The 11,865-nt window shown below is 41.4% G+C and overlaps 2 protein-coding genes across 6 annotated transcripts; one reads left to right on the forward strand and one right to left on the reverse strand.

The window, feature by feature from the left end:
• Positions 1 to 391: 391 nt before the first annotated feature.
• LOC103643047 (uncharacterized) lies at positions 392 to 8,423 on the reverse strand. Of its 2 annotated transcripts, none has more exons than XR_002266506.2 (11): positions 7,492 to 7,892; positions 7,218 to 7,312; positions 7,009 to 7,150; positions 6,094 to 6,159; positions 5,855 to 5,994; positions 4,822 to 4,948; positions 2,640 to 2,788; positions 1,867 to 2,002; positions 1,355 to 1,488; positions 998 to 1,263; positions 392 to 823 (listed from the first exon to the last, which is right to left on the reverse strand). XR_002266506.2 is itself a non-coding variant. In XM_020546865.2 (11 exons), the coding sequence occupies exons 1-11, from the start codon at positions 7,669 to 7,671 to the stop codon at positions 680 to 682; spliced, it is 1,530 nt and encodes a 509-aa protein (XP_020402454.1). In that variant the 5' UTR covers positions 7,672 to 8,423; the 3' UTR covers positions 392 to 679. The 2 variants fall into 2 exon arrangements, 1 of the variants encoding a protein (XP_020402454.1); XM_020546865.2 differs by having other exon boundaries at positions 1,355 to 1,439; positions 7,492 to 8,423.
• Positions 7,956 to 10,707, forward strand: LOC100382562 (uncharacterized). Of its 4 annotated transcripts, none has more exons than XM_035959271.1 (4): positions 7,956 to 8,200; positions 8,275 to 8,404; positions 9,158 to 9,225; positions 10,406 to 10,707. In XM_035959271.1, exons 1-4 carry the CDS (start codon positions 8,069 to 8,071, stop codon positions 10,532 to 10,534), a joined length of 459 nt encoding a protein of 152 aa, XP_035815164.1. In that variant the 5' UTR covers positions 7,956 to 8,068; the 3' UTR covers positions 10,535 to 10,707. The 4 variants fall into 4 exon arrangements, with proteins under 4 accessions (XP_035815164.1, XP_020393712.1, XP_020393710.1 ...); XM_020538123.3 differs by having other exon boundaries at positions 7,972 to 8,200; positions 8,281 to 8,404; positions 10,403 to 10,687; XM_020538121.3 differs by having other exon boundaries at positions 8,012 to 8,200; positions 10,403 to 10,687.
• Positions 10,708 to 11,865: the final 1,158 nt, after the last annotated feature.

Below are 11,865 nucleotides of genomic sequence, written 5' to 3' on the forward strand. Positions count from 1 at the left end.
CCCTAATACTTGCTTCATAAACTAATAAGGCCCTTAATTTTGTTAGTTCAAAATTGTATTATTTTATGATCCGGCTCTAACTTGACTCGATCCTTAAATTTGCTAAGCTAAATTAAATAGCCCGTTACCACCCCTAACCCGGGTACAATGTTTCCCCTATTTTTCTTGATTTCTGCTGGCGATTGCAAAAGGAGCCCTAGTAGAAATCCATTCACGCTGGCGGTTGATTTTTTGTCGTGGATGACATCATCTTTAGGCCTCGTTCGGTTTTCTAATTCCATGTGAATTAGAGTGTATTAGAATGGATTAAAATATATTTTGACTTGCTATAGATTTAAATCGACTCAATATCACTCAATCCACATAGATTAACGGTGAAACGAACAAGCCGTTAACGAGAAAATTTATCTTTACCACGTTCATCCATTTATCAGCATCCATATGACCATATGGGACTATGGGAGCTGCAAAATATAACCCCTATATCCCACGCTGGAGGCAACAGAAATGCAAATTGACATATAGAGCCTGTTGTCCTCTATGGCAACTGAGTACTCCGTAGCAGTGTTGTCCTCTACAGCAACATTAGTATTTAAACGACTTTCTACGGTTAGGCAGCCGCGGGTTGCAACCGCACACTCACAGGTCAGCTATGTCCACTAAAGTTGCAGTAAGCAAGCTACAGGTCATAATTCTGGCAGTAGTTCAGAAGATGTCTAGCATCTTCAACGGTGCTTTCAGTCGGTGGGGCGTCGTCTTCGTCTTCGCCCAGGGAGGACTTCTCCACGATCCACCTCTCCATGACACAGCAGATCGCCCTGAGCTGTTGATTATTTTTAGGATAGGAAATGCAATGTGGTGCTGCTCCAAAATGGTTCGCCATGTTTGACGTGTTAAATTTGAGAAAGTGAATAAATACTTCCACATCTCCATGAAGCCGTTATGGTTTTTTCACGAAAAAACAAAGCAAGTTATTTCAATGGGAAAGGAAGGATACAGATGCGGATACCCCATGCTTCAAGTAAGCGTCCTCAGCTGTCAACTCCTCTTTTTTGTCAACTCTGTGGCTTTCAAGGTCATCTTTAATGTGTGTGAACCTGCCAAGCAATAGAGATACAAACTGCTCGAGAGATGAAGAGTTCATATCCATCTGTTGTGCTTGTGCCAGCAAACATGGTAAGATACACCAGAGAGCGTTCCGGGCTTGGTTATCATCAGAGACCAGTGCAAGAATGTCAAAGAGGCCCTCCATGAAGGGTAAATCTGAATGCATAACGAGAGCAGAGTGTGATAATAGAGCTAATATAAACATTGTTTTAAATTGTAAGATGCATTGTTCATAAATGTGACCCACCATGAGAGAGCCTAGGCACAATATGCTTTCCATCTGCCAAAATATTTGCTAATACGATAACCACAGAAGCACAATAGGTTGTAACCTGAAGCAGAATTAGTATATAATCAGTGGGAGCCTGGGACCTCCTTTTCCTTTTAAAAAAACTGAATCAGAGTTTGTAAATTTCACGCAATTAACATATTTTGTCGCTTATTAAATATATAGAACTTTAGGTATCTCACAGAGTATAAAATATCCAAGAAGCAAGAAAACTAGTGATAGTGGAAAAAAGAGAACTTCGTATTTATGAACAATACATGTTGGCATCTTGGTGGGTCATGCAGTCATGTTGCGTTTCATCTCTAGTCTACCTAAACTTGCTTGGGACTAAAAGACTTTGCTGTTATCGTATACAAGTTAGGTTCTTACATTGAAATAATGCAATTACCAAAGATGCAAGACGCAAGAGCATCAAACCAGACTGTACAGGATGAACAATAAATGGTGAAAGAAATGAAATGGGAGCTCACCTCAAATTTATCAGGTAACTTAACTATGCTTTCAAGCACTTGAATCAGCTGATCACTTTCTGACATAACTCCTGAACAACTGTCTATGGCAGATAATTCTTCAACGAAATTAAGGATCAAATCAAGGGAATCTGACCTGAAATTTGTTCATACTTCATAAAGTGTATATTTGTAATACTGTATTGCTGTCCCAGGTTGTTAGCTCAAAATTAAACTAGCAAAGCTAATAACAACGACAAATGGCTACAACTGTCAGAATTATTCATCAAGATTAAAATAAAAACTACAATACAAGTGTACAATTCTCAGATCAATCTATAAGAAAATAAGAAATGCCTTCAACCCAGACAAGGGACCTTAAAGGCTTGTGCCCTCTCCTCTAATCAGATAAAGATATGTGTGTGTGCGCCTTCTTTTGGGAGGGCACTTGTATAGGATCTTCTTTCTATTTAATACAAAGATACATAGCTCTCATGTGTGTTTAAGAAAAAAAACCAGCAGTTAGGGATTTTTTTTATTTACAACACGGTAAGTAGGTCGTAAATGCTTTAAGTTTTGGATTTTGTTGAAGCATGAAGTCCTCATATATAGATTCATTAACTCGGATAATCATACAGGTTGTTCTTATTAATTAATAAATACACCCCCACCCAAAAAAACTTGGTGTGAAAGGTTCAGGTTACAAAGAACAAAATTCAATATGTGCAACCATTATGTATGAAATGAGGATATGTTGAAGTTGGTCCATTGCAAAGGGATATTACTCGCCATACCTGTCTAATTTACCCTCATTTGATAGCTTCTCAATCTCACTTGCTAACAAACTGATAGTATGGTTGATCAAACCCACTTTTATCAATGGCTGAAGAAGAATGGCGGTCACATCTTGATTATCGATGATAGTTGACAGAAAGTCTATAACCTGGAACCAACAATTTAGCCAAAAAAGAAGAGAAACCACAATTTGACCTTTTAGTGAGCAAGCACCACAGAGAACATAAAAAATCAGATGCCCTGAGATAGTTTCAGCAGAACCCTATAGCAGTAAGGCAACAATTTTGCCCAATGGCTAAAAGTTATATAAAATCAAGTAAGCAACTACATAGTTACATACTAGTTCATACTTCATAGAATGCAAACAGCACTGCATTCCCACACTATAGTTACAAAGTTAATCACATTGTTAAATCTTTAGACACTCTAGGATAGTAATATATAGTGCAAATGAAATTTGGGAAACACATTAAAAGTGTTAACATATTAGAGCGACACCATTAGCAGCTACCAGGCCAGCAATAAAACCAAGAGTGGTTCTAAATAAAAGGCAACTATATTTTGTTTGGATGCTTTAATAAACACACTATAACAGTGATAAAAAAAGACTATCATTGCAGTTGGCTGGTATGCAATAATCAATAGAAGTCACTACAATGGCCTCTTAAGTCAAGATGTCACCAAATGAGATGGCTGTGGTTCAAAAAGGCTGATCCCGAGAGGAGTTGGGCTGGTCTAGACATCCCTGTTCAACCTCAGGCACTAGCCTTGTTCAGTGATGAGCCAAGTTGGGTCGGGATCCAATTTTTTTTGGGTCTGGTTGCTGGTTACATGGGCAGCCATTACTGGTCTTGGCACCTGACCTGGTTACTTGCATCCCCAACAGAGTGATCAAATCCAGGTCGGTGGCTGAGGCATTGGCAGATCGTAGCTGGGCTCCCTCCCTCTCTCGCTGGTTTGCTGCAATATCTTCAAGTCTCGGATTTTCTAGAAAATTTTAACCTTTCTCCAGTTGATGACCAACTGCTTCGGAAGAAGCATGAAGCTAATGGAATTTTTTCCTCTAAGTCAGCTTACAAGGCCTTCTTCTATGGATCAATAACATTCAAGTCTTGGAAACGGCTTTGGAAATCTTGGGCACCTCCAAAGTGTAAAGCCTTCCTATGGTTGGGCTTACGTAACAGGTGCTGGACTGCTGACATACTAGCCAAGAGGGGGCTTCCTCACCCACCAGCATGTGTGCTATGCAATCATGAAGATGAATATGTACAGCACATCTTGACAAATTGTATATTTGTGCGGTAATTCTGGTTCCTTTTGCTGGCTCAATATGGCTTGGAGAGGGTGGCACCTACAGCCCTAGAAGTAAACTTTGCGGAATAGTAGAAATCAGTAGTTAGTAGAGTCGAGAAGAGCAAGAGGAAAGGGTTCAACTCCTTGGTAATCTTAAGGGCCTGGACACTTTGGATCCATAAAAACAACTGTGTTCAATGGCGACATACCCTCTATTAGGGTTGCTCAGCAATTTACAAAAGAAGAAAGACGTCTTTGGGGTCTGGCGGGAGCAAGGAAGCACCTAGAATTAGGCTAGGAGCATGTTAACTTGTTCGGGTGATTAGTTGATGTTTCGTTGGTCTTCGGAGGGTGGCTCTTAGGATGTGTTTGGTTTGAGGTCAAAGTAGAATGAGGCAGAGTCATCTCTGATTTGGAGGCAGGGTCATCCCTAACGGTCACCATTTTTTTGGTAGAAGGGATCCCTGTTTTCAAGTCGTCGACTAGTCGTCCGGTCGGTCCTAGGAGCTCGACTTGGGGGACCGGCTCGACTTTTTTGGCAAGTCGGGCGACTTGTCAACGACTGGAATTTCTCAATCGACTAGTCGTCGACTTGGTCTAGCAAGTCGTCCGACTTGTCCCCAGTTCGGCCCAAGCAACAGACTAAAGTAACCATTGTACAAAATTTCATATCGACTTATCGGCATATCATTGTACAAAATGCTAAAAGGAACCATATCGGCCCAACCATTGTAGCTACTAGTTTCATTGTACAAAATGCTAAAAGGAACCATATTGGCATATCATATATCCAGATTTAAGTAATAGAACTAATATAATACTTAACTTTTTAGAATCATATAAACTGATTACCCAGGGCATACTGCCTATATGAATTCAGTATTGTACCTTCTCAAGCAATGTAGAGTTCAGAGTGTTTCCAACTATCCACAGAACACGTGAAAGAATTTCATCAGGTAAAAGAGCTTCAGCCCAAGAAACAGACACACTGGTACGTAAAACAGCAGCCAAAAACCTGTCATAGAAAAATACTACATTGACTATGGCTACAGCAACTTTCAGTGAAAATACTTGTTCCATCTCACATTCACTTGGCATACTACAAAAGTACAGCAATACAATATCAAGCGACAATGAAAAGCACAAGCACAAGGATAAAAAGGGCACAAAAGACCAATAACATTTTGCATAAATTATGAATTCACTGTTTTTTCCTATTCTTCTCTTTCCAGATTGACATGATCAATTAGATATATGGTTGTCCAGTATAGAACATAAAACATAATCCAAATTTTCTTACACTAACAAAGTAAATATAGCTACATGTTTACCAAAAGGACAGTCGGCTCAAACAATTTTGTATCTTCAATTCAGCAAATGACAGTTGAATGTAACTGTATGTCGCCACAGAGCAAATGCCACAAACATGACTAGTTTTGAGTGAGGCCATTTGCATACTGCTATGATACAACCAAACTGGACCCCTGTTTTCAAGTCGTCGACTAGTCGTCCAGTCGGTCTTGGGAGCACGACTTGGGGAGCCGGCTCGACTTTTCTGGCAAGTCAGGCGACTTGTCAACGACTGGAAATTCTCAGTCGACTAGTTCATAAACATTGCACAAACTGATTGTAAAGGAAACATGAAACAATGTGAATAGTACTTATGAGTCTGAAATTCTGATAACAATGGCTGCATTGAGATTCTAGATCTCTTTCACATGATTTTTCCAAGACCACAGACCTTAGAGCGCTAAAATAATGGTGGTGCATCAAATAATCTAGTGATATACAGTGAGTCAATATAGGAAAAGGGAAAGAATTAACAGTGTACAAGTTTTGTTATAGCAAATTAGATATCAAGAAGACAACTCATGGTAATCATAACTAGATAAAATCTACATCATAGTATTGAAAACACAACCTGAATACTTCAGAAAGGCAAGCAGAGTCGTCTAGAAATAGCTGATCCATAACCGTAGCAGTCAAACCATTGTGCAGGCTGATAACATTTACTAGAGATTCATGACAGGCTAGGTTTCCCAGGATTCCAAGACAGATTTCCTGTAGGGATAAGATATCCGATGTACAGCTGAGATAATGGTTGTCGAAAATGTGGAGCAGTGAGGGGCAAGAATTAGAAAAAGGCAAGTGTTACTTCACCTTTACTCTAGAGGATTGAGTCACATGGAGATTTGCCAAAAGCACTTCAAGCACAAGATTGTTCATCTACAAGAATTAAGGATATGCATTGTCAGCACTCAGCAACACTGGATCCACTTACACTACAAGCCTACATGTGTCCTCAATAACAAAAATAAAAGTGAAAGAAATTTTAGAAATCATTAGAATTGACTTCAATATGCCAACCGACATCTAATAAACTTCTTCTGCAGTTTTAAAAATTGAATATTATTACTATAAAAATGGCTAGATGTATGCATGAGTAGAATATTTATTAAAACCATTCAACTAGATTGATGTGGAAGAATAATGTATGGTGGATAACTTTCAACAGTACCAGCTATCTATTGGACAAGGTGCAACTCTTGTTATTCAAATGTTGGTCAATACCAGCATTTTCTGAAAATATAAGTATTTTCATTTTGTAGAGTTTCAACTTTTCTTTTGGACAAAATAGTTCCAACTTTAAAGCATATTCTCCTGGTATTTATAATTTATATAGCTCGCAAGAGCATCTGCTAAATTTGTAGAACACATGGACTTAGCTCACACCCAAGGACTTCATCTACCTCCACTAATGAGTATTAAGAGGTAATATGAACTCACCTCATCATTCCCTTGGGGCAAAGAAAAGGAGTCTGAAGTAGCTACGTTACTTAAAAGGGCATTTGATTTCTCAAGTTTTGTGCAACGATCTAACAACAATACAACATTATATATTAAAATCCCAAACAGCCATACGATACTTATATTGAAATCTTAGTGCAAGGTCTTTGTTTTTTTCTACACCTTTTCTTTTGCAAAGAAAGCATATATGAGCTAGAAAGCTGGGTATAGCACTATAGCATAGCAATCTACATTGTAAAATAGAGTAAGAAGATACTGATAACACACCATCAGTTCTGCTTGTGGTTTACTAGCTGCAAGGTCCCACAGAATGCAACCACACTCTTCCCATGGATCCTTATAATCAGGTTGCGCTGATTCCCCATTACCAGAATTTGCATCCTTCTCGTCCGGGGCACATTGCTTCACACTGTTTAGTATCATGGAGTCATCTCGTTTGCTAACATACAATTTCAACCTCTAAACACGTCGCTTACCTGAACTCTTTCTCCACATTGGAACCCTGGGGTAGTAGCTGCCGTATAAGGGAGATAGTGTAGCTGGGATCAACTGTTGTCGTGTCATCAAGCAGCTACAGAAAATCACAAGCATGAGATCTAGCATCAGCAGGGCAGCAGACAGCCAGCCAAACACTTCCTTCCAAGACGCCAACTGCTCGAAGGAATGGCAGTGAGGCGGAGACTCCAAGGCGACATCAGAAGTGGTGGGACTGGGATGTGAGCAGTAGACATAAGGAAGAGGGCCACGCACCTCGGAAGATGGCGCGAACGGGAGGTGAGTGGGAGCTTCCTCGTCGTCGTCGGCCTCCTCGACGCCGCCATCCTCTTCTCTCTGACTCGCTTCTTCCCGTTCCTGCGGTGACTCGGGCGCTTCGTCCTGCGCCGCTTCGCCCCCCTCGAGGGCATACTCTCGCGGAGCGCCTGGCGCCATTGCGACGTGACCGGCGGAGATTAGCGAGTACCTGAGTATTGGCCGGCGGAGGCGCGGAGCTTGAACTACAGGACGCTTTCGAGTTTCGAGGGCGCTGCAGAAGGGGAACCCTGAAGGCCTGAACTGAGGGCAGGTTTCGTGCGGATGCGCATTGGGGATTCCGGCATTCCGTGTTCAGGCAGCCCATCCTACTCAGACTCAGAGCGAGTTCCTCTTGATGGGCTTACGTGATCCAGTCTAGTAAAAGAAAGAAAAGGAAATGGCGAATTTACGGCCCGAGAGCGGTCCAGCCCAAACACAGTTCTGGACACACGAACATCGGAACATTCGCAAGATTGGTGACCCAGTGTCACCCGAAACCCTGCGGCGGCGACCGGCTGTCCGGTGACCGGTGGCCATGGACTATACCCTCGCGGCGCTGAAGATCTTCGGCTCCCAGCTCGCCAGTTGCACCGAGGCGCCGTGCTCTGAGGGTTGCTCTGCCGCGCAGATGCTCTCCGGCATCCGCTTCCAGCGCGCCTGGGTCCAGGTCCCCAAATTAACCTCGTCTCTCTCCTTCCTCTCCCACCTTCATTTTGTTTATCGTAGCCTGAGGATTTGCAGCGGCAGGGTATGATCCTGTCAACGGACTACAACGAATCCGGTGGAGGGCGCTTGTTGCTGGATGATGGGTCCTGCGTCGCCAACCTTTTCGTCTTGCCAAGAGAAGCAGAGGGCCGGTTCTGGCGGCCAGGTACGCCGGCTCTTAATGGTTCTTTGATCGTACCTTATGTTTGCATCGCTCTCACATTGTCGAAATAGTATTCAATCTAAGAAAAACTCAAGACCCGCAGGTGTAAGACAGCATCTGGGCATATAGAACTATAGAAGAAACGCAGGTGGAGAAATTTCTCAGTACATAGCGACATAGTTGACCACGTGTTAGGCTGGTCCTTAGACCTGCGCTGGCGTGGAAAAAACAAAGGATTTTTTAACAACACACAATATTATTATATGATTCTATTATTCTTGATTATCTTGAAGTGTGACTATTTGCATAGATGTTATTCCTCCGTTCTAGATGCATGACACTTTTTTGCAAGAAATTACATGCCAGTTTATGTTTGTCCTACATCAATCTTCTAAAACTTACCAAATTATTAGGAAAAATGTATTAACATCTACAGGTTCAAATAAAGGCACTATCAATACATATTTTATGGAGAATTTAATAAAACTATTTTGATGTTGTAGATGTTGGTGGCTTGGTGCATTTTTCTATAAATTTCGTCATAGTTAGAGAAGTTTAATTAAGACAAAGCTAAAGTGACTATAATTTGGTACAGATAGTATTTTGGTTTCTCAAACGCGCAGGAGAACTGCGCATCATTAAATTAAGTAGAAGGAAAAAGTTTTGGCTTGTGTGTGTTCTATGAATGATAGGTTGTTTTCTGAGTTACCTTTTTTTTTATGTTTACACTTGCTGATGACTTCCCTTGTCCTGTAGGGATGTATGTAATGGTTATTGGTGCATACATTGCAGCAGAGTCCAGGGACAATTATCCATCTATCAAGGTGCCATATTCCTCACCTCTCATGTCTGCCCCTGTCTTCTTCTATGCCTTTTTTCAATTGTTTACCGAGTATTGGTGGTCCTCTGTTTGTTGCCGTTTTACTGAGAATTGGAGGTTCTCTTTCTGTTATCTTTGTTCTTTAATATTATTGCAAACTTCATTTTGAGTGATCCAAAAAATTCTATTCAGCACTCATGTTTCGTCGACTCTACCTGATGCTTCATTGACTAGTTAGAGGAAGCAGAAAAGAAAAAAGCATTTGTAATTTACACCTAGGCTGAGCTCATTGCAAATCACTAATAAATTCCAGTGATGAGGAACAGATTTTATTAGTTTCATTGGTAGGAGCAGCTTAGACTGTCTCCAGCAACGTCCTCTATATACATCCTCTATATCCGTCCTTTACAGTCTTCTCTAAAAGATTCTATCTCCTATATCTACTTTCTCTCCAACAACGTCCTCTAAATCATGTCCTCTATATGTAAATACCTATATTAAAGACATTTTTAATTTTTTAATTTTTGTACATACGTATTTGTTATACTCTCAAATGTATTGTACATATTTTAGTTTTATTAAACCGGTTGTTTAAAGTATTCAAATAGATAAAGAACCGTTTAGAGAAACTCTACATATAGAGGATCCAGCAGCGTTCTCTAAATTTAGAGGGTCGTTTAGAAGACTAAGCTGGAGGGAGTAGAGAACGTTCTCGTCCTCTAAATTTAGGGTACAAGACACTTTAGAGCTCCTTGTTGGAGCTAGTCTTAGCGTCGAACTTAGTTTCATTCAGGGAATCAGGGTGCTATGATAAATCGATAAGTCTTTTAACTCTTTAAATAACATGTTGTTCCTTGATTTCTTAAGATGTTTGATTGAGCAGGTCTTATATAAAAATTATAAGACTTTCCTGTCATCGTTTCTGGAAAATAAGGAGAAATTTATAATACTTATTCACATTACATCATTTTATTTGCGTGCTATATACACAACAAAGACGCTGTTTTTTGACAAATAACGTTTCCATGCTTTTTTAAATCCACCAATCGAGTGCTCTGGTGGATTATGTAAGGGAAATTTCTTTATGATCCATGTTGGTGAATCAAATATATCAACCCTTTTCACTAAAATAGCTATCTAATTCTTTAGCCAGTCAAAGTGATCTATGAACTTGATTTTAGCAGGTGCATAAGATGGTGGACCTCTCTTCTCAGCCAGATCGTGAAGCAATGTGGTACATGGAAGTAGCTGAGGCTTACAGCTTATTTTACTTGCCATTCTCAGTCGCTGCTAGTCCCCCTCCCTCATCCTGAGCCCTTCTATCCAGTTGCTTTGACACCTTGCTTATTAGCTGTAATTGCTCTAAGCAACTCCTAAATATTTAGTGATCCTGGTTTGTATCACCACCGTTGCACTAATCCAGATATAAATCACCATGCTAAACAGCTCATCATGAGCATGATCTAGCTAATCATGCTTACGTTTAGGCCCTGTTTGTTTCGTTGGAATTGAATTCCATTTTAATAATTATAATTTAGACAAAACTAATTAAATTCATATATTTATATATGTAATATATTTGTATATTATCTTAAATCATATGAGAGAGATAGTTATATACTACATTAATGTTATAACAAAGCAAGTAGAAGAGTGTGCTATAAGTTGTACATCGGAAAAATAGCATGTAAATCTATATAATCAATTTTCATCTCTCACCCCATGAATTTGAGATAAACTTACATGATAACTTTGGAAAGTGGTGGAATGTCACATTCTAAAAAATAGTCTATTCCAATAGTAAGATTCCAATTTCTCAAAATGAAAGGAAACAAACGGGGCCTTAGTGTAAATATCTACTTTTATAATGCAGTGGATCGATTGACCAAGTCGGTTCATTTCTTGTCGGTTAAGACCACCTACACCGCTAAGTAATATGCGGAGATCTATCTAGTTAGGGTTTCTCTCTCCCACCTCCCATAGCCACATGCCCTTCCCCATCGTCGTCGATCGCTCTCCTCCCTAACTACCCCCCCTCTCCTCCATAGACGATGGCTCTCCCTAGGCCATCCTCGCCACGGGCGTGGTTGTGCGCGCGTCTTCAGCCACGCGTTGTGCGCACCATTGCTGTCGTGGCCTAGCCCACCTCGACCGCCATCGGTGACTTGCACCTTGGCATGGTTGGCGCCCCTTCTCCGGTCAGCACAGCTGGAGCCCTGCATCTTGGCGTGACCGGTGCCCATCTCCAGTAGGCGTGACCAGCTCTGCCTCCCTTGGACCCAGCGTCGTCGGTGCCCCTACCTCCCTCGTCGCTGCCACCATGATTGTCACAGTCTCGCCCTACTTATTCCTCCTCGACGCTCGCAGTCGGCCAGCCTCCTCTCCCGACACCAGTGCCATGCTCTCAGTTGTTGACGTCGTGTAGCCTAGCGCACACACGTGGGGGCACCACCCAACTTCTCCGCACGCCGTCTTCCGCTCCTCGCCTGCACTGCTCGCACCAACAACAACTCTGACCCTGGCACAACACAGTTTGTGTGGGCCCTTGCTGCCCCGACTAGCCTCAACACTCTCGTGTAGCCTTCATCCAGCTCCGGCACAATCAACCTCGCCTCGTCCACTGGCACGACGAACCTCACGTCAC

The sequence above is a fragment of the Zea mays genome, chromosome 1 (assembly GCF_902167145.1).
Source record: "Zea mays cultivar B73 chromosome 1, Zm-B73-REFERENCE-NAM-5.0, whole genome shotgun sequence".
Classification (NCBI taxonomy): Eukaryota; Viridiplantae; Streptophyta; class Magnoliopsida; order Poales; family Poaceae; genus Zea; species Zea mays.

Excerpts from the sequence above, each read along its gene's own strand:
- LOC103643047 (XM_020546865.2), bottom strand. The coding sequence starts at position 7,671 with ATGGCGCCAGGCGCTCCGCGAGAGTATGCCCTCGAGGGGGGCGAAGCG. Across the intron at positions 6,160-7,008 it reads AACCACAAGCAGAACTGATG|ATGAACAATCTTGTGCTTGA; the intron begins GTGTGTTATCAG and ends TAATTCTTGTAG. Across the intron at positions 1,264-1,354 it reads TGTGCCTAGGCTCTCTCATG|ATTTACCCTTCATGGAGGGC; the intron begins GTGGGTCACATT and ends TTATGCATTCAG.
- LOC100382562 (XM_020538121.3), top strand. The coding sequence starts at position 8,069 with ATGGACTATACCCTCGCGGCGCTGAAGATCTTCGGCTCCCAGCTCGCC. Across the intron at positions 8,405-9,157 it reads GGGCCGGTTCTGGCGGCCAG|GGATGTATGTAATGGTTATT; the intron begins GTACGCCGGCTC and ends CTTGTCCTGTAG. Across the intron at positions 9,226-10,402 it reads ACAATTATCCATCTATCAAG|CAGGTGCATAAGATGGTGGA; the intron begins GTGCCATATTCC and ends ACTTGATTTTAG.